Genomic DNA, 25347 nt, shown 5'->3' with positions numbered 1-25347 from the left:
GTGCCGGACCAACCGGGCTGTGGTGGGTATGTGGGCCTGCGGGCCGCTCCAAGCAACAGCCTGGTGGACCAAACTCTCACAAGTCAAGCCTGGCCTCGGGCCGGGCTTGGGGAGTAGAAGAACTCCCAGAACCCCATCAACCAGGTAACCAGGTATGCATGGAGTGTCCAACGTCTTGGCTGACTCCTTCAGTTGGCTTTGCCAGACATTCGGTTGCCCTGAAGTGGACCTCTTTGTGTTGGCATGGTTGCGGTGCCTTTCCCAATATGTGGTGCCCTTTCCCGACAGCCAGGCCATTGGGGTCGATGCCTTTTGGCAGGACTGGTCGAGGTGGGGGTTCCTGTACCTCTTTCCCCTGGTTCAGCTGTTGCTCCAGGTTCTGACTTGCTTGGAGGCTTACCAGGGGAGAGTTGTCCTCTTGGCTCCATGGTGGCGGGCTCAGCCATGGTTTCATGTGCTGCTAACTCGGTGTCCGAATCCGGAGGTTTTCCCGCGGCTCCGCCTCTTCCAGCTGATCGGACCAGAACGTCACGTGGCTAGTTTGATCTTCTCCTCGAGTCTTAGTGTATTGTATTTTTGACTCGAGTTTATCATCATCTTTATGATGGTCAGGTGGCTTTCTTGATAAGTGTCCCACCTGCGGGCTTCATCTCGGCGGCAGTATGAAATTTCCTGGTGGTCCTTCCATTTCTTCTTGTGTCTTTGTTGTTGTACTTCCTTTTCTGTTTGGGTGGTACTGTCTCCACTCGATCATCCGGACTATATGGGAAGGACCCCCAGCTGGATTATCACATTTTTCGGATAATGGTACTTTTTCACCTACGAGTCCAAAAGTGACCATTTCCAACTATTTTTATTCTACAAACAACATAATTTGAATTGCCTTGCCACATATAATTATTAAATATTCAACTAGAAACCTCAACTTACCTTGTTGGTGTTCATCTTCTTGATTGATGCCACACATCTTGAAGTTAAGAATTCTTAACAATTTACATAACCTATACTAACACAACACTAAAATTAACACTTAAAATTACTGTACAGTTCATTATGCAAAGTTAGTTTTGACTGCCAGCTGCTGAAGCCTCACTGGTTGAAGGCGTTTGGGTTGCCTGTGAGGCCTCACTTGTTGAAGGCGCTTGGCTTGCCTGTGATACCTCACTTGTTAAAGGCGCTCGCTTGCGCCTCACTTATTGAAGCCGCTTGGCTTGCCTGTGACGTCACGCTTGTTGAAGGCGCTTGCTTGCGCCTCACTTGCTGAAGGTGCTTGGCTTGCCTGTGGCGCCTCACTTGTTGAAGGCGCTTGGCTTGCCTGTAACGCCTCACTTGTTGAAGGCGCTTGCTTGTGCCTCACTTGTTGAAGGTGCTTGGCTTGCCTGTGGTGCTTCACTTGCTGAAGGCGCTTGGCTTGCCTGTAACGCCTCACTTGCTGAAGGCGCTTGCTTGTGCCTCACTTGTTGAAGGCGCACAGGCGCCTCACTTGTTGAAAGTGTTTGGCTGCCTGTGACGCCTCACTGGTTGAACAACACGTAACTTGTCTTTAATTGCTAGGACAACCTTCTTCCTCTTTAACACCTTCAGAACGATTGATGCTGCTACCAGACATAGTCTTGGCCAAAAATGTTTAATGTTACTATGGAAATAAAAAAGTTATTTAAAAAATATTTCACTAATGGCGCAGCACTGACGCCGCCGCACTGGTTGAGGTGTATAACAGTAACTTGTCTTTAATTGTTAGGACAACTTTCTTCCTCTTAACACCTCCAGAACGATTGATGCTGCTACCAGACATAGTCTTGGCCAAAAATGTTCAAAGTTACTATGAAAATAAAAAAGTTAATTAAAAAAATATTTCATTAATGGCGCAGCACTGTGTATAACACGAGGGATGGACGCACATGGGTTGACCAGTGTTGGACGGGTCCACTTGGGGTGGGGCAGCTATAGCACGTTACGTAGGCCGCAAGGAGGAAAAAACTCAATATTTTTTAAGGAAACTTCAGCCTGTGCACATTGCTTTTAGGAAACTTATTTATTTGTTATTACATAATTACTAGTACTTATTTCATTTGTTTTTGTCTTTGATTAATTGTTCTAAAATTAATGGTAAGTCCTGTACCCAGGTGGTCCCTCCCGACGCTCAAAACACCACCCACCCACCCCACCCCCTCCTCCACCATGCGTCTAGAGCCACAGACGGGATTAATACGGTATTAATTTATCTGGCCATCTGTTTGGGCAAATTTTCATCCGGCCAAACCAGCTTTTATCTGGTTCCTGTGGCCATTTTGCCCGGATATTGTGATAACTTTATCTGATCACGATTTTGGCCGTATAAGGGCGTTTTCCGGATGTTTGAATCCCGGATAATCGCGGGGTTACAGTATTGTCCTTTCTCTCTTGGTTGTTCCAGGACCGTCACCATACGCCTAACACTGTCGCCTCGTATTGTGTGGCGCTGGCGAAGCCGCTTCAGCTTGCTTTCGGTATTGATGTTACATCTGCACCATTTCGAAAGCTGTCTCGTGCATTGTTTCACCTCCGGCCTGCTCATGCGCTACCGGAGCCGTCCTGGTCTTTGGACAGAGTGCTCTCTCTTCTTTCTTCTCCTCGGTTTGTTGTTTCTGGTTCTTTTTGTCCTTTCGTCGTTGCTGTTCTCTTTCGGTTCGGGTGGTGTTGTCCTTTCTCTCTTGGTTGTTCTAGGACCATCATCTTATGCCTAACACTGTCGCCTCGTATCGTGCGGCGCTGGCAGAGCCGCTGCAGCTTGCTTTCGGTATTGATGTTACTTCTGCACCATTTCGCAAACTGTCTCATGCGTTGTTTCACCTCTGGCCTGCTCATGCGCCGCCTGAGCCATCCTGGTCTTTGGACTGGGTGCTCTTATTTTTCATCTCCTCGGTTTGTTGTGGCCCCTTCGGTTCAGGATTGTTTTGCTAAGGCTCTTTTTTTTCTGTTGGCATTAGCCTCTTGGGGTCATGTGGCGGAGCTTCATGCTCTTCTCCGGCGGAGGGGTTTTTGCTCTTTTGGTCGTGTCTTCAGCCGTCTTTTTCTTTTCTGGAAAAGAATGAGTCTGCTGCCTTCCGGAGGTGATGTCATGCTCATTTGCTCGTTTCTTTTAGGGGGCGTTCTATCCACTTGTCTGGCTATTGGTAGCAATATTTTCACCAGAATAGGGTTTTTTTTTGGGATGCTTACCTTTCTGGGTGCCTGACCTGGTCGATGGCAGACATAGAATGCTTCCAACCACACGGGGATTTCTATTGGCCATTGCTCCCTATGCCTCTCTGAGGGCGCCAGGTTCTGGCTCGTGGTCCCCGGTAGGCCCACAGAACTCAATACACATGACTGATGCCAAAGTCTGACATTAGCATATCAGCCTAGTAAGCTCTGGGGAGCCTCCGGGTCTCGCCCAGAAAATGGCTTTTCATTATATTCAACGCTGATTTTTTGTTTACAATATGAATAGTTGTAATGTAGTTCTATATAACAAATTTTGTCTCTGCAACAGGGGTCGTCAGAACTTCAAAGAGCTGCTAGAGTTTTCAGAAGAAGTTGCATTGCTGACCAAAAGGTTCTTGGTTCCTCCACACAGTTTCAAGTGGAGGATTGGAGCACTCTATACCATTTATGGTCTCTACTATAAGCACCCCTTCAGGTAAAATATTGATTTTGGTTGTCAGTGTAAGTTTGCATTTCACAATCTTCTTAATACAGATCTGATCTGAAGAACCGGAGATCTACGATATGTAATCTGTGTCATATTTGTATATAATATGCCATTTAGTATGTAACCTTCTCGTCTAATTAAATAAACTAAAAAAAATAAAAAGGGGTGCTAGAAGAAATTAATCATTCAAATTCAGAGACAAATGAGAAAGATTTGCTCTTTATTTTCTTCTCTAAGGCCATGGGGTTCTTGCAGTCTTGTTAGAGGGGGTACTGAACTGTGTATAAATATCATTATAGAGGTAATCTGTAGTTTTGAAGGAGTAGCAGATGTGATTACTGGCAATCTTGAGTGCCTACACAAGTACTGTATACAAATACTGTATTAATTGTTTTGAAGAAAGGATAAGAGTCGAGATGGTTTTATTTATTTATATACTGTATGTATATTTTAATTTATATTTGTATATGTATATACAAGAAGGTACATGGGTGTGAGTACACACACATTATTGATTAAGTGATTCTTGCAAAGCCACCAATATGCAGGGCGTTTCAGGCAATGATATCGCAAGAATGTGATATACTGTATCTATAAGACAATATTGAGGTCATGCGATGAGATCCAACTTGCATGTCTGGAGTCTCCAGGCACTTGCACTGCTACACCCATGGTTCAGTCAGTAGTATCTGTGCCTGGAGAATCCAGGGGTACAGACTCGATCCCATCTTATGGTCTCTATAATTTTCCAAGATGTTTTAACCCTTAAACTGCGCATGGTGTATATATACGCCCTGAGTAACATGTCCCACTGTGTGCATGGCGTATATATATGCCATAGGGTGCCAAGCCCGATTCAAATGGCCCGCGGCTACACGGGGTTCACATTAGCTTCCTCAGGGCTCTTGTAATCAGACTCCATTTTCTTTCTGGGGGGAGCCCCTACGGCTCCCCGGAGCTATCCATAGCTGATATGAATACCCTAACTATTTTGCATCAGTCGATGTGGGTGGAGTTCTAGGCCTACCGGGGACCACGAGCCAGAACCTGGCCCCCTCAGAGAGGCACGGGGTGCAATGGCCCATAGAAATGCACATGTGATTTGGAGCATTCTATATCTGCCATCGACCGGGACAGGCACCCAGGTAAGCGCCACAAAACAAACCCCTATTCTGGTTAACAACAAAAATCAACAAACGAGTGGACAGAACTCCCCCAGGAAAACGAACTAACAAGCATGACGTCACACGAGCCGCGCCGCATGTCTGCACAGCTCCCCCCTCCCCGGGAGGGGGAAGGGGGAGCCCCAGACTCCCGCGCCGGCGATCCCCGCCCCAGTTCCTCGGCTGATGGGATCATGCACGGTCGTGTGGCTCCAGCTCCAGTCTTGTTTCAGTGCTGTGACTTGTTTGCAGTGCTGCTCTTACGGTGGTCGTGTGAGCTGGGAGTAGTATTCTCAGGTACTCTGGCTGCATGTGCTTAGGGTAACCTTCCCTGAGTGCCCTGTAAGTACTGCCCTTGGGGCTTGGGGATGCCTTCCACAGGTCACCTTGGGTCTACCTCTGTTGGCTTTTCGCTGCTTGGTGTTTGGCCGCCCCGAGGGTTTGGGGGTTTCACTCCCTTGTTTACCTTGGGGTAAGTGGTAGTTATAGCACTGGTGGGGCTCTGTTCCCTCTGGGTACGTTGTCCACTTGTGTGGCTTTTTCTTTTATATTAGTTTTTGCCTGGTAGGGGGGTCTGCCTTGGGGGTTCCCCCCCCCTTATATTAGGTTCGTTTGTGTGGTGGCACCCCCTGCTTCGCCCTCACGGGTGGACACGTCCCGTGGGTTCAGCTTTAGCAGTTTGTTTGGTAGTTTGGGGCGCCGGTTAGCAGTGCCCTGCCTGGGATAACCCTTAGCAGACCCAGTCTAGGGGCCTTGGGAAACCCCCTGGGGGCTCTCGGGTCCGGTAGTGGAGACCCTTGCATCCCCTCTCGCTTTGTGCGAGTTGAGGGTTGCTCTGTCCCTTTGTCTCAGGGTGACTCTCCTTGTTTTTGCCTCCGTCATGCTGCCTGTTGGGTCGGTGACACATTCGACCCTTGAGTCCTGCGAGCTTTGTTGCTTGTTCGTGACTCCATTCACCCAGTCTACCGATGAATTCCCGTGGGTGCAGGCAGCTCGCGTGTTGCAGGGTAGGATGTTGCAACGCGCTCAGGTTTGTCGCTTCCCCGGACGCCCCGATGCTGCCCCGCTTGTGTAGGGACCCAGACTTGGGGGGTTTTGGTCGCTTCGGCCTTGGTTCCTTCCACGCCCCCCTTGTTTTTCCCCCTCCTGCTTCCGGCCCCTACGCATCTGCAGGCTTCGGGGTCGGGGCGGGGTTAGAGGTTCTGAGACTTGGGCGGTTTCGGGGGTTGCCCCGTCCGGGGTAGCTGCGAAGGCATTCGAGTCTGTTCCTCCGGCCGATGCTCCGGGGTCTGACCAGTGGGCCCCTTCTCTTTCAGCTCTCTCGGCTGCCCCGGCTTTTTCTTGTGAGGCCGGGGCTTTGGAGGTCGACTCGGCCCCGGGGCCTGGTGCAGAGGCTCCTGGGGTTGGGGAGGAGCGGCCTTGGGGGCCTTGGGCTCCATTGTGCCCCGCCTGGATTTCCGTCCTTCTGAGCGGGGCTTACTGTTGTGAGGAGTGGGGTTTTCTTTCCCCCCTCTGCGTACGATTTGGGCTTGGGTTCTGCTCCTCCCTGGGTTCGGTTCCGTGTCCCTGTGGTTTCTTCGGTTCCGTCTTCAGGAGGTTTTCGGCTAACCACATCTCTTCGCCTGCGGTGCGGTTGGCCTTTGCGGCTTCCTCCTGCGTGTCCCGGAGTTTGCCTCCATACTGGTTCCTTCTGTTCTGGACAGGTTGGGCTCCTTGTAGCCGTTTGGGCTCCTTGTAGCCGTTTGGGCTCCTTGTAGCAGTTTGGGCTCCTTGTTGCCGTTTGGGCTCCTTGTTGCCGTTTGGGCTCCTTTGTGGCCGTTTGGGCTCCTTTGTGGCCGTTTGGGCTCCTTTGTGGCCGTTTGGGCTCCTTTGTGGCCGTTTGGGCTCCTTTGTGGCCGTTTGGGCTCCTTGTAGCCGGTTGGGCTACTTCTTGCCTTGTTGGGCTACTTCTCGCTTTATTGGGCTCCTTCTCGCCTTGTTGGGCTACTTCGCGCCTGGTTGGGCTACTTCTCGCCTTGTTGGGCTACTTTCTTTCGCGTCCTGCGCATGCGCCGTGGGAGTTTGTTTTGGTTCCGGGCGGTGTGCACACGTGTTCTGCTTCCAATTCTCTCGGGGGGGGGGGGGGGGGGGGGGGCTTTGCCTCTCGCTCTTTTCTAAATCCAATCCGTGCCCCGTTGCTTTGGGGGTGTTCTGGGGTGCCGCTGTGGGGAAATCAGAAGGTTTTTCCCTGCGTTCTAGGGTGGGGAGCCTCCTTCGCTGCTCCCCTCCTCTCCAGCATGGGTGCACTGGCCGCCTCCGGCGGATACGGACTCAAACGCTTGCGTCATAGCCCTTCAGGGCCTATGTTCTGCAGGTGAGTTGGTGCGGTTTTGGCGTCTCCTTCGTCCTGATGCTGTTTTGTTTTTGGGAGTAGGAATGGGTGTACATACGTACTTGAGAACGTGGACCGTATCACCCGAGGTGCCTACTGCAGGGCTATTAGCCCATACTGGGCAGCTCTTGTTCTCTCCACCTGATTCCTTCCTCGGTTCACGGGTGTCTGCGGGTGGCCTCTTGTCCCTTCCGAGGCGGTTCCTGCCTGTACTCCTCCTGCCCCTCTCCTATGCTTGTCTAACCTTGCTTGAGTTCGGGGCCCCGCCTCCACCTTGTTCCGCAGTGCAACGGTGGGGGTGCCTGTTTGGTAGTAAGTTTTCCTGTGTCGGAGGTTTTGTGTTCGCCTCCTTGTGCTTGCAGGTTGGGTTCTGGCTCTTTGTTTCCGCCTCTTCCCTGTCGTTTGCCTGTCGGGCGGATTCTGTGCTTCTTGGGCACTCTCATCTCTGCTCTTGGGGCGGTGTATGGGGTCAGCCCATGTTGGGCTACCTAATGTGTTCCTTTGATTGCCTGTTACACTGCACACGTTTCTTCTACCGTCCCTGTGGCTCAGTTGGGTGCTCGGTTTCCGCCTGTGTCCCTTTGTGTGCCACTCATGTACGATTTATCTATCTTCTCTGTCGCTTCCTCGGGGAGTGTGGTGACGTTTTGCTGTGGTTTTGGTACTGCTGCTGCATGTCGGGGTTGGTTGTGGCGTTATGTTTGGCCCTTCCATGCTCCCTCTGGGGCTCTCCTTCCTTGCTGGTCTTGCTGTGCTGGGCCTGGTTTTTCCATGTTCCTTGGTTTCACTGTCTTGTCCTCGCCTCATTGTGCTGGCTGAGGATGAGCTTGGGGTCTTCGTCTCGCCCCTCGCCTGTCCTCCGGTTTCGGTTCACGTTCCAGAGCCTTGTGCGCTCCCTTCCTTCGTGTTTTTCATGGCTGCCCCGGGGTTTTTCTTGATGCTGGGGCTTTGAGGGGACAGCTCGGCCTCGGGGCCTGCAGGGTGGGTTCCCGGGGCTGGGGTGGGGCTCACGTGAGGGGCCTCAGGCCCCGTTGGTCCCCGCCGGGGTGTTTCTACCCCTCTGGGGGGGACTTGCAGTTTTGTGGTGTGGGGTTTTTCGTTCCCCCTCTCCGCACGTGCTTTGTGGGCGTCGGCCCCTCCCTGGGCTCGGTTTCCTTGTCCGTTGTGCCTGTTGTTTCCGTCCTGTCGGTGGGTGCTTTTCTACGATCTTCGCCCCTTTTTTCCGGGACGGGACCTTCTTCCGTCATGTCCCCCTCTTCTTGGGGTTTCTGCATGACTTTTGGTCTCGGGTGCGACGGGGTTTTGGGGGCCTTCGTCCTTTGTGTTTGCTTCTTTTTGTTCTCGAAGGTTCGGGACGGTTTTGCTCCTTCCCGTTTTCTGGTGCGTCTGTCGTCATTCGGTTGAGCTTCCCTCTGGTCCTTTCTAGGGTTTGTGGGTCCTCTTCCCGGCAGCTTCTGGGTGTTGGCCTTTTTGTTCTTTTGTGAATATCTCTTCTTTTCACACTGCCTCAGCGCTACTAGTTTTCCTGGGAGCGATTTTGCTCCTCCTAATGAGTCTTTTCACTCCTGCCCTTCTGCGAGATGTTGGTGCGGGGTGGCTCCTTACGCGAGTTCCTTCCCTGTCAGCTGCACTTGTGGAGGTGGTCTTGCACACTTGTGGCATTTTCGTTTTGGTCCTGCGTTTTCTTTTCCCTCTTGGGGCTGTCATAGGATTGGCTTGCGGAGGATGTAGAGGCGCTTGGGGCCGTTCCTGGGTCTGGCACCTTGGTTTCTGCTGCTAGCTTTCGGTATCGATATTCCTTCTGCGCCGTTTCGCAGGTTGTATCATGCGTTGTTACACCTCTGGCCTGCTTATGCACTGCCTGTGTCGTCCTAGTCTTTGGACAGGGTGCTCTCCTGTTTTTCTTCTCCTTGGTGGTTGTGGCTCCTTGGGGTCAGGTTTGCTTTGCCTCGGTTTTCTTTGTGTTGGCATTCGCCTCTGGGGGTCGTGTGGCAGAGCTTCTTGCTCTTCTCAGGCGCAGTGGTTTTTGGCTCCTATGGTTGTGGTCATAGGTTTCTTCGTCTGCGGCCGTTCTCCCTTTTTTCTGGCGAATGATATGCCTTGGGTTGTTGTCTTGACTTCGTGTTGTGGAGTGATTCACCGACCGCCTCCTGGGTATATCCCCTTGTTTTCTTAGGTAGTCTTTGGTGAGGTAGCTCCGGGGAGCCGTAGGGGCTTCCCCCAGAAAACCAGCGTTGAATGTAATGAAATGCCATTTTCTGGGTGAGTCCCGGAGGCTCCCCGGCACCCTCCCGCCCTCCGGTCGGCGGGGTTTTTTCGCGGTTTTGATATCCAACCTCAGAACTGGGGCGGGGATCGCCGGCGCGGGGGTCTGGGGCTCCCTCTTCCCCCTCCCGGGGAGGAGGGAGCTGTGCAGACATGCGGTGCGGCTCGCGTGACGTCATGCTTGTTAGTTCGTTTTCCTGGGGGAGTTCTGTCCACTCGTTTGTCGATTTTTGTTGTTAACCAGAATAGGGGTTTGTTTTGTGGCACTTACCTTTCTGGGTGCCTGTCCCGGTCGATGACAGATATAGAATGCTCCAAATCACATGTGGATTTCTATGGGCCATTGCTCCCCGTGCCTCTCTGAGGGGGCCAGGTTCTGGCTCGTGGTCCCCGGTAGGCCTAGAACTCCACCCACATCCGGTCCACATCCACGGGGAGCCGGTCGGCCGAGCAGACAGCACGCTGGATTTGTGATCCTGTGGTCCTGGGTTTGATCCCAGGCGCCGGTGTGAAACAATGGGCAGAGTTTCTTTCACCCTATGCCCCTGTTACCTAGCAGTAAAATAGGTACTTGGGTGTTAGTCAGCTGTCACGGGCTGCTTCCTGGGGGTGGAGGCCTGGTTGAAGACCGGGCCGCGGGACACTAAAAAGCCCCGAAATCATCTCAAGATAACCTCAAGATAACATCGACTGTTGCAAAATAGTTAGGGTATCCATATCAGCCATGGATAGCTCCGGGGAGCCTCCGGGACTCACCCAGAAAATGGCGTTTCATTACATTCAACGCTGGTTTTTTTAAATTGTGGGCAATATTCTCAGGTGTGAGAGGCACAGTACTGTTGGAGCAACCAAGGCTGGCGCACGCAGCATGAGCGAACAGCATTGCTGTTCAGCTTGTGACCACAGCATCGCCGAAAAATGTCAAAATAAATATATAATTGCTATTATTTAGCGATGCCAATATTACAGATGACCCCTGACTGATATAAATAACCAGGGTTGTGATAATAGCAGGATTGTTGTAATAATTAGTGCTGTGGGAGGAGTGATGCTGAGAGACGGAGGGAGACAGCATCGTTTACTGACTGTGTGGCCACCTGTTATTGTCTGCATTCACTATACCAGGTCATTGGTTCTCTATGGTGAACACAAATGTAGATACTTATATATAATGTGTGTATTAGTGTAATAACAGCAAAAGGATTATGCTGGGAGGAGCCATATGGGTGACGGAGGTGACGTCGTCTGCATGATTTGTCTAGCTGTTTAGAGGGTGGCCACTATGCTCTTTGGGCGCACTACAAGCTTAGATGTACAGTTACGGTGCATACAACATGTAGATAATTGTATATAATATGTGTATATAGCAGGGGTGGGCAACCTTTTTGAGAGTGCGTGCCAAAATCAGCCAAGTCTCTGACACAAACTTTTTCCACGTGCCAACCATTTTTTTAGAACATATTTGGTATCTCTTAATAACTTTTTAAACGAAAAAATGATAAATTACCTCAGTGCAGTAAAACAGTATAAAAAAAACAGAATTTTTTTTTATTTAACTTTCAGAAGTACATTTCAACAGCCTTTAAGCTTTTGTGACTAATAGAATACAACAGATAAAAATCTTGTTGACTCCTTTTATATACTGTCAGTGAGATTTCTGCTGCTGCATAACTGATGACAGAGATTTTACATCGGGTTTATATTTAGTAACATTGAGAGATATGCATGCAGCGCTAGTTTCATCTGTCATGCTACTCCTGTTACGAGACTTAAAGTTCATAATTGAGAACAAAGATTCGCAAGCATATGTAGACGAAAACATGGTTAGCAATGCTGTTGCAAGGTTTTTTAAACAAACATAATTTTCTGGAATAGTATTCCAAGTCCTTAACACTTTCGCGCTCTCGGCGCTCAAAAAAAATCAATACCCCAGATGCTTTCGGCACTTCGCGCGCCTATGCGGTAAGACCGAAAAAGTGCACACTCTTTTGACTGTCCTGACAATAATTGAAGGCGCACGTATTTAAATTTGGTATCACTGTGTTTGCAATGAAATTGTCTATAAGAACATACCTATAAAATGCCGCCCAAGCATAAGGAGTATCAACACCAAATAAAAAACTATGCAGATCACTCGCCGAGAGCGCCAAACAGCAACAAAATGTTTCCACTCTCTTAATGGTTGCGAAGCCTACAGTTGTCCTACATAGCTAATTTTGGTATCATTGGAATCGCAATCAAATTCTCTACACGGACATATGCATATGAATGTTTAATATAGGTAATTGCCCACCCGCAAGAGTGTGTGAAGTGGAGAGTAGTTAGCCGCGAGCGCACTGGCGAAAACACGGGGGAAATCATGCTTGGAAAGTTTATACATTTATACGTTTCCTGACCCTACTTTTCTATGTACGTATTTCTTTTTTATACCAATGTGTTCGCAATAAAATTTTCTATAAGATGAAATGTATAACATTTGTACAAAGCATGTGTAAGAGAAGCGCCAAATATAGAACCACGTCGCTCAGTATGCGTTCGCGGCAGAAACGAACGCATTGTTTTCGTTCGTTTGATGTTTGTCATGTTTATACTTGTTGAAACATTTTATAATTTGTATGACAGTGATCGCAGTAAAATTCCCTACACAGACATATACATAACACATACAAATATTTCCCACGTGTTGGATATATCAACGGCTAAAGGGAACCCACTGCCACACGACCGCCACACCCAGAGCCACACCCGCCACACCCCCAAACATACTTTGTGTTTTTTTTTTTTTACTCATAGAAGTTTATGTGATATAATATTCATTCTGGTACCAAAAAATTCGCAAATAAATTCTCTACAAAACGTATATAATATAACTTCTTATAGATGATAAAAAATTCCAAATAGGTGTACTTACCCTGTCTATGTTGATTGAAGATCAACAGTTGAGCATTTTTTCTTCACTCCATCATCTTCAGGCTTCTGATCCTGAAGTTGCTCATCTGATGTTTCTTAGGTGGAGTGAAGCTGTTGCCGGTGGTTATTTTTTCTCCACCCAAAATATCTTTCTTCGGTGGTACCTTGTGTAGCAAGGCGCAGCGCACAGTGCCACATCACAAGCTTTACATCCATATATCACGTCCCTCCTTTTGCCAGACTTGAAACAAACACGGCATCTTCTTTTTTTAGCCAAGTGCACGAGTTCATGCGTCAACTTGTAGTTGAGACGTTGTTCTGAATCTATAATTCTTGTATTTCTTGGATGCACTGGAGGAATATTGTCTTCTACAGGAACCACCAAACTTGTAGTAGAATCTTCTATGAAATCAGAAACATCAAGTGGTTCTATGTCCTCGATGTCCATTTCAAAATTTGTGGTTGATGAGTGGGCTTGAGGTGTTGAGGTGAACAGAGGACGCCTCGCACCAGATGGGCCGGGTGTTGAAACTGCCGCGTCAGCAGGAGGAGCTGCGCTGGCATCTATGTCGGGAACATGTGGTATACCACGTGACCGGGTAGGCCGAGATGCCATGTGTTCGGTGAGGGAGAACGGGAATTTCATGGAGAAAAATCTGAGAGTATCCCCATCCATTTCGGTTAAAAAATGGAATTTATAGAAATATTTTTTCGATGGACGAGAAAAGTAGGCTGTTATGCGGAATCGTAAGAAAAAACGGCGACGAGTTATCTCTAATCTAAAGCGCGAAAGTGTTAATACAGTACTTCGTTTTCCGCATTTCTCTTTGCTACTTTCATCTCTAATCTCTCTCTTTCAATATTTTCCAAGTCAACTCTAAGGTCAACAAATTTCTGCTTCCAAATTGAGCTACTCTGAAATTCAATCAACTGCATCTCAAAATCATCCATGTTTATCCATGAAAACATTTGCAAGTTAAGTTCATCCATTTTGATGCTGTCTGGAAACTTGATGAACTTTACTGTGTCTTCCAGTTCTTTGAATTTGGCAAATCTTGTAGAGAACTGCCAAACTGTTGACTCGATAATGTTTACAAACAGCTTTTGAAGACATTTGTGGTCTGTTCTGTCATCTTTTAGATCACTGATGTACCTCTTTAGGTTTGGAAAGTATCTAAATCTCTCATTATCTACATCCCTCTTAAAAACTTTAAGCTTCATTTCAAAAGCTTTTATGTAACAAAACATAACATCAAGTGTCTTACCAGAGCCCTGTAACTTAATATTCAATTCATTTAAATGTTCACAAAAATCTGCAAAAAACATCAGTTTACAAACCCACACGATGTCAGAAAATTCCTGGTATGACACTTGTTGGTCGTTCAAATAGAACTTTATCTCATCTAAACATTCAATAAATCGTTTGAGAACCAAGCCTCTGCTAAGCCAACGAACATGGTTGTACATTTTCAGTCCTTTATACATAGATTCTACCTCATCCAGTAGAGTTTGAAATTGTCTTTTATTTAAAGGCCGACCACAAATGTAATTAACAACCTTGGTAACTGTTTGCATCACTAAAAGGGTGCAGCCTTTAGGTTAGAAAGGCTTATTACATAAAATATGAGCCAAAGTAAATAGAGGGGAATCATCATTCATCGGCATGATCGATGACGTAAAAAAAGAAGGTAACTATGGCAACAAGATCAACTTCTTTTTCTTGAGACCTCTTTAGCTTCGTAGAGCTTAAACCTCTTCACCACCAGGACGTACATATACTGTCATGGCATGTAAGCTTATACCCCAAGGAAAGTAGTTTTTTCTGGGGGAGCCCCGTCGGCTCCCCGGAGCTTTACCGGCTGATATGCTAATGTCAGACTTTGGCATCAGTCATGTGTATGGAGTTCTAGGGCCTACCGGGGACCACGGCCAGAACCTGGCCCCCTCAGAGAGGCAAGGGGAGCAATGGCCTATAGAAGCCCTCGTGTGGTTGAAAGCATTCTATGTCTGCCATCGACCGGGTCAAGCATCCAGAAAGGTAAGCATTCCAAAACAAACCCCTATTCTGGTGAAAATTGCTACCTAAAGCCGAACTAGTGGATAGAACTCTTCAACAGAAAACAAGGAAACTAGTATGACGTCATACGTCACCGCGCCGCTGTCTGCGCAGCTCCCCCCTCCCCGGGAGGGGGAAGGGGGAGCCCCAGACCTCCCACGCCGGCTATCCACCCATCAGTTCTTCGGCTGATGCTACAGGCAACGGTTATGTGTTCCGGCTCCAGTGGTTGTTTCAGCACTGTACCTAGAGTGTGGTGTCTGTTTTCTAGGTGGTGCGTGAGCCGGGAGTGATTCTCCAGTACTCGGGCTGCATGCGCCAAGGGTTCCCTTCCCTAGGTGCCCTGTAAGTACTGCCCTTGGGGCTTGGGGCCACCTTCCACAAGTTCCTTGGGTCCTGCCCCTGCTTGGCCGTTTACAGCTTGGTTTTCGGCCGCTCTTTGTGTGCTCGGGTGTTCTGTCTCCCTTGTTCGCCTTAGAGTAAGGGGCAGTTTTTGCACTGGTGGGGCGCAGGGTACTGTGCAGCTTGTCTTACCAATCATAGCGGCCGGCTCTGTTCCGCTTGGGTACGCTGTCCTCTTGCGGGGTTTTCTTTTTCTTTTTGTTTATCTACCTGGTGGGGGGGTCTGCCTTCGTTCTTGCCCCTTGTGTCCCTTGTGTTCTGAGTATTTCTGGTGGTACCCCCTGCTAGGTCCCCGTGAGTGTACACGTCCCGGGGGTTCAGCTCTTAGAAAGTTGTTTGGTAGCTTTGGGTGCCGGTTAGCAGTACCCTGCCTGGGATTACCTGAGCGCGAGTCCTCTTATAGTAAACGCTCGGGACCCTGGGAAACCCCTGGGGGCGCGCGGGTCCGATGGATGTGACCCCAGAGTCCCCCCCTCGCTTCCAGCGAGTTTGAGAGTTGCTCTCACCCTTTGTCTCTGGGTGACTCTGTTTTGCCTCCGTCTGCTGCCTGTGGGGTCGGTGACACCTTCGACCCGGAGTCCTGCGAGTTTGGTTGCTCGTTGTGGCTCGGTTACCCAGTTGTGCTAACAAAGCGGGTGCGGGCAGCAGGGGCGTTGCACTTGAGCCTTGGTGGTGGCAACGTTCTCGTGGTTTCCTCCTCGGGAGCCCCGGGGCTGCCCCATTGTAGTTCGTTTTGGGACTTGGGGGTGTTGGTTGCTTCGGTTCCATCCACGCCCCCTTGTCTTTCCCCTGGATCACCCTTCCTGCCTCATCCGGTTCCTTACCGTCTGTAGGTTGGGGCGGGGTTTTTGATGGTGTTGAGACTCGGGCAGTCTCGGGGAATTCCCCTTCTGGGGTAGTGACGGGGGCATTTGAGCCTGTTCCTCCAGCCGTGTTGTATGAGTCTGCCAGTGAGCTCCCTTCCTTAGTGTTTTCACGGCTGCCCCGGTTTTCTGGTACGGCCGGGGCTTTGGGGGAACGGCTCGGCCCCGGGGCCTGTCGTGTAGGTTCCCGGGGCTGGGGAGGGGCTGACTTGGGGGGGCCTTGGCCCCATTGGACCCCGTGGGGGTTTTTATCCCCCTCTAGGCGGGGCTTGTGGTTAAGGGGAGTGGGGTCTTTCCTCCCCACTCGCCATACGTGCTGTTGGGCGTCGGCCCCTCCCCAGGCTCGGTTCCTTGGCCTTTGAGTCGGTTGGTTCCGTCCTGTGGGTGGATGTTTCCTCCCACCCCTTTTTGGGACGGTGTTTTCGTCATGTTTCCCCGTTCGATGGGGTTCTGCGTGACTTCTGATCTCGGGTGCGCCTGCGCCTTCGTGTGCCTTCGGGACTAGTGTTGGCTTCTGTGTTCTCGAGGGTACGGGAAGGTTTTTCGCTACTTCCGCATTATTAGAACGTCTGTCGGCTCCTCGTCCTTGTCGCCCTGTTGGGCTACTTGTCGCCCTGTTGGCCTGCTTGTCGCCCTGTTGGGCTGCTTGTTGCCCTGTTGGGCTGCTTGTCGCCCGGTTGGGCTGCTTGTCGCCCGGTTGGGCTGCTTGTCGCCCGGTTGGGCTCCTTGTCGCCCGGTTGGGCTCCTTGTCGCCCGGTTGGGTTCCTTTTTGGGCTCTTTGCTTCTTTGGCCGGTTATATTGTTCCTGCTTCCTCTTTTGGCTACTTTTCTCGTGCAGTAGTCCTGGCTGGCGCCTTCCCGCAGAGAGGGTGTGCGGTTCGGCCAGCGTGTTATGCGCATGCGCCGTGGAGTTTGTTTTGGTCTGGGCGGTGTTTCAGTGCTGGTGTTTTGCGCCCTTTTTGCTACAGTGCTTCGCCTTTCGTTCTTCTCCCTGGCTGCGGTATGTGCCCCTTCGCGCCGGGGGTGTCCTGGTTCCCAGTTGTGGGGAGGACACCGCGGTTTTCCCCGTGTCATGGGTGTGGACCGCCTCGTTCGCCTCTCCCTGCTCTCCTGCGGGTCCAGCAGGGTCCGGCTTTGGCGTCTTCACCTGGTGGTGCTCCCAGGTTCTTCTGGGCACGGTTGAGTCGTGTCAAGTTCGTGCCACCATTCGCCAGGTGAGTTTCTGCGGTCTGGCGTCTATTGGCTGGGCGCTGGATGCGTTGTTGTTTATATACCTGTCTTTATTTAGGTATATTTTTGTACGACTGAGACCATTCGCACACCAGTGACTGTCCCTTTTTCAACCCTTCCTGTCCCCCTCATGTGCATGTCCATCCCATGATGGAGTCATTCAGGGGACCCTCCTTTTTTAATGTTGTGAGGTGTGGGGGTTGTAGGGTTGGTTCTGTACTCACCTGGTTAGGCTCCTGGCTGTGCTTGCAGGATTTGAGCTCTGGCTCTTGGGTCCCGCCTATCTGGTAGAACTTGCGGGATGTGCACTGCACTTGTGGAGTGCACTCCACTGCACTCCACTGCAGTGGAGTGCAGTGGTGCTATTGGCACATTTGGGGAACACTGTATTACCATCAGAGGTCTGTGCTTGTTACACGACCTACTTGCGAGCATAAGCCTTCTTGCTGGTTCGTCCGTGGACTTCCAGGGCGCACTAGCCTGTTTTCGTATGGCAGTTCCGGCCCGTCCTGGTTGTGGGGGTATGTGGGCCGGTCGTCTGCTCCTAGCAGCTGCCTGGTGGGCCACCCTCTGGCCGGTCTAGCCTGGCCTTGGGCCGGGCTTGGGGTGTAAAAGAGCTCCCAGTACCTCATCCAGCAGGTATCGAGCGGGGTTTCTCCGCCGTCGGTCGCCTGGTGCAGGTTTCTGGGCCTGCGGGGTTTTGTCGTGTCTCCGTTGGCCCTCTCTGGGGTCTGCCTGCTCCGTTCTCTGCCTTTGCAGAAGGGAGTTGCTACTTACATGTTGCAGTGGTGCCTGTTGCTGCTGCTGCACGTGTGCATTGGTACCGTGTTTCACGGTGGCGTGTCCTTGTTTCTGTGTCCGGTTGTGGAGTGGCACTTTGCTGCTGTTTTGTGCCTGGGGATTGCGTGGGGGTTTTTCTGTCCCTGCCTGATTGTCCACCCCTGGTTGTTCTCCTGGGGTTTTTGTGCTTCTGCTCTTTCTTCCTGCCTCCTCTGCAGCAGGGATGTTCTGAGTGTGTTCTTAGGCGTTTGTCAGCCTGTGTCCTGTGATGTGCTTCTTTGTCTCGGTCTATTGCAGTTGTTCGTACCCCTTGGTTCGGGTACTGTTCTGGCGGCGACCCTTCCGCCTTCTTTGGTTTCCTAGCTTGCCCTGCCGTTTTTTTTTTTTTTTTTTTGGGTCTTGCGATGTCTCGCGTTGGACCCGTCGTTTCTGAACTCCTGGCGGGCTTGCATGCTTTGGGGAGTTTTTCTGTTCGGCAGACGTTCCATCTCCTTGTGCCGCCTGGGTTTCGGTGGTCGCGCCCGAGATCTTCCCGCGGCTCCGCCTTTTCCTGGGCTCGGAAGGGCCTTGTTGGGGCTGCTTATGTTCTGCCTCGCGGTCTCGCCTCTGGTTGGTGGTCGGATGGCTTCGTGGTAGGTGTCCCACCTGCGTGCTTCTCTTGGCGGCATTATGGAGTATTTTGGCGGTCCTTCCTCTTCCTGTCCCTTCTTAGGTGGTTCCTCTTGTTAGCTTGGTTTACTCTCGGCTTGGTTTGCTGGTGGGGGTTGGGGGCCGTCGTCTTGCCACATACTGTCGCCTCTTTTCGTGCGGCGCGGGCGGAGCCGCTTCAGCTTGCTTTCGGTCTTGGTGTTGCTTCTGCACTGTTAGTCAGCTGTCTTGTGCGTCGTTTCACCTCCGGCCTGTTCGTGCACCGCTTGCACCATCCTGGTCTCTGGTCAGCGTGCTCTGTCTTCTCCTCGGTTGGTAGTGCCCCTTTGGTTCCAGTGTGTTTTTTCGTCGGCTCTTTCCTTTTGGCCTTTGCCTCTGGGGGTCGAGTCGCTGAGTTTTCTTGCTCCTTCGGTTTTAGCGTTTTGGTTGTTTGGTGGCAGCAGTCTCCATCTTTTCTGGCGCGGGGTGGGGCTGCTGCGTTCTGGAGGGGTCCAGGGTTGTTGGTGCTTCGTTGGTCGGGCCGGGGGTGTGTCGTTTTTGTGTTCAGTGGCGGCCCTCAGCTGTTGTTTGCGTGCCACGGCGTTTGGGTCCGGAGCGCGTTTTGCGTTGATCCGGTTCTGTTCTTCCCGGTTCGCGGGTGATAGTGTCCCGGGTGGTCAGCCGTGTTCTTGCGGCTAAACTGCCTGTGTTCTTCCCTCATGCCTGTGGCGTTCGTGGCTTCGCTGCTCTCGCTGCCGTCTGGGCGACGTGGCCTTGCAGTCTTTCAGGCATGGATTTTTGGTGTTCGTGCAGGGGCCTTGCTGCTCGTTGTTCCCGGGACTTTTCGGGGCTGTGGCGCCTTGGGTTGGCGTTTGCTGCCGGTTGTCTCGCCTCCTTGGGGGCTGCGTGGTGTCCGCGTCCCGGTTCTGTCCCTTTGACCTTCCTCTGTGGGTAGTTAGCTCCGGGGAGCCGACAGAGCTCCCCCCAGAAAACCAGCGTTGAATGTAATGAAACGCCATTTTCTGGGTGAGACCCGGAGGCTCCCCGGCAACCCTCCCTCCCTCCCGGTCTGCGGTTTTTCGCGTGTTTTGACATCCAGCCTCAGAACTGATGGGTGGATAGCCGGCGTGGGAGGTCTGGGGCTCCCCCTTCCCCCTCCCGGGGACAGGGGAGCTGCGCAGACAGCGGCGCGGTGACGTATGACGTCATACTAGTTTCCTTGTTTTCTGTTGAAGAGTTCTATCCACTAGTTCGGCTTTAGGTAGCAATTTTCACCAGAATAGGGGTTTGTTTTGGAATGCTTACCTTTCTGGATGCTTGACCCGGTCGATGGCAGACATAGAATGCTTCCAACCACACGGGGGCTTCTATAGGCCATTGCTCCCCTTGCCTCTCTGAGGGGGCCAGGTTCTGGCCGTGGTCCCCGGTAGGCCCTAGAACTCCATACACATGACTGATGCCAAAGTCTGACATTAGCATATCAGCCGGTAAAGCTCCGGGGAGCCTCCGGGTCTCACCCAGAAAATGGCGTTTCATTACATTCAACGCTGGTTTTTTTTATCTGTGCTTAGGGTAACATGTGCTTGCATCTGTGCTTAGGGTAACCTATGCTCTTGCGTGCCAGAGACAAGTCATCGGCGTGCCATGTTTGGCACGCGTGCCAGAGTGTCCCACCCCTGGTATATAGTGTAATAACACTGCAAACAGTATTATTGTGGGAGAAAGTTTAGTGCGTGTGACCTTGAATGAGTGAGGGAGCCGCTAGCTGACTGTGTGTATAGCGACGATTCTTAGTGCCTGAACTAACTATATCTGCTTAGCTGTACAGTTGTGATGAACAAAACATATACATACTTATATATAACGTCTGTATATAGTGTCATAACACCACAATCGGTATTGTTGGGGGAGAAAGTTTAGTGTGTGTGGCCTTAGTGAGTGAGGCAGCTGCTAGCTGACTGTGTGTATAGCGACGGCTCTTAGTGCCTAAACTAACTATATCTGCTTAGTTGTACACTTGTGGTGAACAAAACATGTAGTTTCTTATATATAATGTTTGTATATTGTGAATAAAATATAAAACAGGATGGTGGGAGGAAAAAGTGGGCGAGAGAGGCGTTGTTGAGGGAGTGGCAATGAGTGGTTGCTGGTGTGTGGCGGTAACTCCTCCTCGTTGCTTTTCGACTCTCAATACCAACTTAGTGGTTCGTTATGGTGAACAAAACATGCAGATACTTATATATAACCTGTGTATAGAGTGTAATAGCAGCAAAACTATTTGTTTATTGTTATATAAACATAATAATTGAATCACTAATATGCACATCATACTTTTGAGTATAGCGATTATTCACGACTTTTATTATATACATATATTACCATACACACTATTGAATAATATTACTGCAAAAAAACTAAGAAAAAATCAATTAGAGACATAGAAATAATTAAGTGATAATATCTTTGTGGCAACTCCCATCTGTCAGCGCGGGTGACGGTGACCGGCTCTGACGACCGCTCTGTCAATACCCACTTTCTGTGGGGAGCCCCTACGGCTCCCTGGAGCTTATCGGGCTAATGTATGTTATATTAGCCCGGGACATTAGCTAAGGAGTTCAAACCTGCCTGGGACCAGTGCCAGAACCTGGCCCCTTCAGAGAGGTTTCAGGGAGCAATGGCCCTGGAAAACCCCTTTGTGGTTGGGGTTTTCCTTATCTGCCATCGACCGGGGTTAGGCACCCAGAAAGGTAGGCATAACAAAACAAACCCCACATGGTAAAAAACTAAAACAAAAAACCGAACAGAGAGGTAGAAACTCCCTACAATCACAAGGAAACAAGCAAACATTACACTTTACTGCTGCGCCGATCGTCCGCGCAGCCCTCCCCGCCCTGAGAGGGGGAGGGGTGAGCCCCGGACCTACCGTGCCGGCTGCCAAGCTTCAGTTCGTAAGCTAATGTCAACCGGGATAGACGCTTCTCTGGCCTCAGTTTCCTAGGCAGTGTTTGCCTTGTGTGGCATTCACTGCCGTGTGTTGTGTTGTGCGGTGGCCAGGAGTACCTCATCAGTACCAGGGCTGCATGCGCTTAGTGACTGACTTCCCTAAGCGCCCCTAAGCAAGGGCAGTGAGTACTGCCCTTGCATAACAGGGTTATCTTCCCTGGGGCGTTCGGGAACCGTTCCCGTAGAGGTTCTTGCTGCTCGGCATTTGCCTCGCCCTTTCTTAACCAGTTAGCAACACCTTGCTCGGGCTTCCCGTAGCAGTCAGCATACGGGACCTGGAAACCCCTGTCTGGGCTCAGGGGACCATTGAATGTGTCTTCCGGGTTCCAACCCGTCTTGTACGGGATCGTTGGTTGCTGTGCCCTTGTCTCCGGGTGACAGTCGCCATTTTACCTCCGTCATTCTGCCTGTTGGGTCACTGACACCTTGACCCTGAGTCTTGCGAGAGATTCTCTGCTTGTTCTCCAGTACTCTCCTGATGTTATTACTGTTCAGAGTACAGGAGGCATCCGTGTTGTAAGCTAGGTTAGGTTGCTGCAACATGCTAGGTTGGTTTCCCACTTGGATGCCCCGAGGCCGCCCCATTTTGGTTAGGTGCTGTTCGCCCCTGTCTCTCCCTGTTCCCGGCGCTGGACTGTCTGTGGTTTTCGGGGTCGAGGCAGGGTTTAGTTGGGGACGATACTGGCGGTTTTCGGGGGCTGCCCTGTTCGGGTTGGGGGACGGAGGTTTTTCGAGCCGGTTCCTCCTGCCAAGGCTTCTGGGTTTTACCAGCAGCCCTTTCTTGCTGCCTTTTCCATGGACTCTTGCTTTTCTTTAAGGGCGGAGGGCTTGGAGGACGGCTCTGCCCCAGGGCCTCTGTTGTTGGTTCCCGGGGCTGTGGGGGATGCCTGCTAGCAGTTCTGGGGCGGTTTGCCCCTGCCTGGGTTTTCTGCTGTTGGGCGGCGTTTTTCGCCCATCCAGTCTGCTTGCTTCCCACTTTTGCTGGCGTGTGTTTGTATCTTTAGCGTCAGTCACAGCCCCTGCTGGCGGCCATTTTCGTCTGCCGGTTTCCCGGCGTGGCCACCAGGGCGGCGTTGCGGTTTGTTTACATGTGACTGGGTGTGCGAGCGAGATTCTTGGGTGAGTTTTCACCTTTTTTCAGGGGTTTTATTCTCCTGTTGTCGTTTCTTTGCTTTTCTAGTGTTTTCTGCCTGTTTTCTGTTCCTCTGGGAACGTTTGGGTGTTGATTTTACACCGGGTTTTCCATTTTGTCTGTTTTGGGTCTGGGCCTTTGGGTTTGGGCTCAGTGTCCCCCTGGCTGGTATGCTTGCTCCCACACCTTGTCCCTCGGTTTTCGGTCTGTTATGACCATTTTCCCAGGGGGTTCTGTCTGGGGGCTGTGCTTTGCCTTTCTGTAATTACCTAAGTGTACAGTAGTTACAGGGTGAGAGCTACGCTCGTGATGTCCCGTCTTCCCAGCACTCCTTGTCATATAACGCTTTGAAACTACTGACGGTCTTGGCCTCCACCACCTTCTCACCTAACTTGTTCCAACCGTCTACCACTCTGTCTGCGAAAGTGAATTTTCTTATATTTCTTTGGCATCTGTGTTTAGCTAGTTTATATCTATGACCTCTTGTTCTTAAAGTTCCAGGTCTCAGGAAATCTTTCCTATCGATTTTATCAATTCCTGTTACTATTTTGTATGTAGTGATCATATCACCTCTTTTTCTTCTGTCTTCCAGTTTTGGCATATTTAATGTCTCTAACCTCTCTTCGTAGCTCTTGCCCTTCAGTTCTGGGAGCCACTTAGTAGCATGTCTTTGCACCTTTTCCAGTTTGTTGATGTGCTTCTTAAGATATGGGCACCACACAACCGCTGCATATTCTAGCTTTGGCCTAACAAAAGTCGTGAACAATTTCTGTGGTGTTCTCCGCCGGCAAATGTGGTGGTTTGGGCTCCCCCTGGTTCAATTCTGGGTTCCTTTGGGTCCTTTGGTTTCGTTCTGGAGGTTTCTTCCTCTTGGGCCCCTTTTGTGGGTTCAGGGGGCTTTGTTTCCTCGTGTGACCCGGTTCTGCCTTCTAGAGTTCCGGGGTCTTCCTGGCTTGCAGACTGATCTTTTTGAGTCTTGGCACATGTTGTGGTCGTGCTGGGACTTTGAGGTTTTGTTGTCGAGGTGGGCCTTTTGATGCAGTTTTGTGCCGTCTTTGCCTGACCGGCGTGGTGCTCTCTGCCCACTGGTCGGCGACTTGTACTTTTCTTTTACAATGTATATGTGTGTGTACGCATGTACATGTGTACGCTGTGTGTGTGTGTGTGTATACACACGTTTGTGTATATACACGTGTGTGTAACATATCTTGTGTGTATGTGTATATGTATATGTATGTGTATATACATAATGTGTATGTGTGTGTGTACTTTTTCTTTCGGAAGGGATTCTGTTCCCTTCTCTGTTGACGAGGTGCTGGGGGAGCAGCTTGCTCTGTTGACTCACATGGTCCCGCTGTTGGTGGACGCTTTTGGTTGTCTTTAGGCCTCTGGTCGGTGGACGGCTTCTCCCCCTTTGGGGGGGGGGGTTCGGAGCTGGCAGGGTGGGCTTCTTCCCCTGCGCTTCGTCATGTCATCTTAGTGGGTGCGTTGGACGTGGTCTAACGCACCCACCTTCTGGGGTTCCCGTCTGCTCTTTGCAGTCATGGGCCTTCCGCATCTGCAGTCTTTCTGTACTTCTTCAGTCTGCGTCCAACAGCCATACCACGTTGAGAACACCGCTTCTCGTCTGATTAGCGAAGTTAAGCAACACCCTGGATTCTTTGCCCTCCTCGGAGGACTGTTGTCTCCTGTCCGGCTTCTGTTGGGGCCGGGTGCCTGGATGGTGGCCCTGGACCTCCAGGTCACTTCTTGGCACGTTCCTCTCCAGTTTTCTGGGACTAGCACAGTTGGTGGTGGGGCTTCAGGCTTACTGTTTTTGTTGCCTTCCCTATTTTGTAATGGGCACTTGGTACTGTGTGTGTGTGTGTGTGTATACTCACCTAGTTGTACTCACCTAGTTGTGTCTGCAGGATCGAGCATTGACTCTTGGATCCCGCCTTTCGAGCATCGGTTGTTTACAGCAATGACTCCTGTCCCATTTCCCTATCATAACTGGTTTTAAAATTATGAATAGTATTTGCTTCCACAACCTGTTCCTGAAGTGCATTCCATTTTCCACTACTCATGCTAAAAGAAAACTTCCTAACATCTCTGAGACTCATCTGAGTTTCAAGCTTCCATCCATGTCCCCTCATTCTGTTACTATTCCGTATGAACATTTCGTTTATGTCCACTCTGTCAATCCCTCTGAGTATTTTATACGTTCCTATCATGTCCCCCCTCTCCCTTCTTTCTAGTGTCGTAAGGCTCAGTTCCCTCAGGCGCTCCTCATACCCCATCCCTCGTAGCTCTGGGACGAGTCTCGTTGCAAACCTTTGAACCTTTTCCAGTTTCATTATATGCTGCTTCAGATGGGGACTCCATGATATGTGTGTGTAATTTCCTAAGTGTAATTACCTAAGTGTAGTTACAGGATGAGAGCTACGCTCGTGGTGTCCCATCTTCCCAGCACTCTTTGTCATACAACGCTTTGAAACTACTGACGGTCTTGGCCTCCACCACCTTCTCACTTAACTTGTTCCAACCGTCTACCACTCTATTTGCGAAGGTGAATTTTCTTATATTTCTTCGGCATCTGTGTTTAGCTAGTTTAAATCTATGACCTCTTGTTCTTGAAATTCCAGGTCTCAGGAAGTCTTCCCTGTCGATTTTATCAATTCCTGTTACTATTTTGTATGTAGTGATCATATCACCTCTTTTTCTTCTGTCTTCTAGTTTTGGCATATTTAATGCTTCTAACCTCTCCTCGTAGCTCTTGCCCTTCAGTTCTGGGAGCCACTTAGTAGCATGTCTTTGCACCTTTTCCAGTTTGTTGATGTGCTTCTTAAGATATGGGCACCACACAACAGCTGCATATTCTAGCTTTGGCCTA

General features: G+C 50.5%; 1 protein-coding gene across 5 annotated transcripts in view; it reads left to right on the top strand.

The window, feature by feature from the left end:
• The window catches only part of Pbp45 (proximal sequence element A Pbp45), a 98778-nt gene that overhangs the window by 35870 nt on the left and 37561 nt on the right, over window positions 1-25347 (top strand). For all 5 annotated transcript variants that reach the window (XM_069301489.1, XM_069301486.1, XM_069301488.1 and 2 more), the window contains exon 4: window positions 3515-3661. In XM_069301489.1, coding sequence (XP_069157590.1) covers window positions 3515-3661 — 147 coding nt within the window. The remainder of the gene's footprint in view (window positions 1-3514; window positions 3662-25347) is intronic.

The sequence above is a fragment of the Procambarus clarkii genome, chromosome 45, assembly GCF_040958095.1.
Source record: "Procambarus clarkii isolate CNS0578487 chromosome 45, FALCON_Pclarkii_2.0, whole genome shotgun sequence".
NCBI classification, from domain to species: Eukaryota; Metazoa; Arthropoda; class Malacostraca; order Decapoda; family Cambaridae; genus Procambarus; species Procambarus clarkii.
This window is presented reverse-complemented; position numbering and strand designations above follow the sequence as displayed.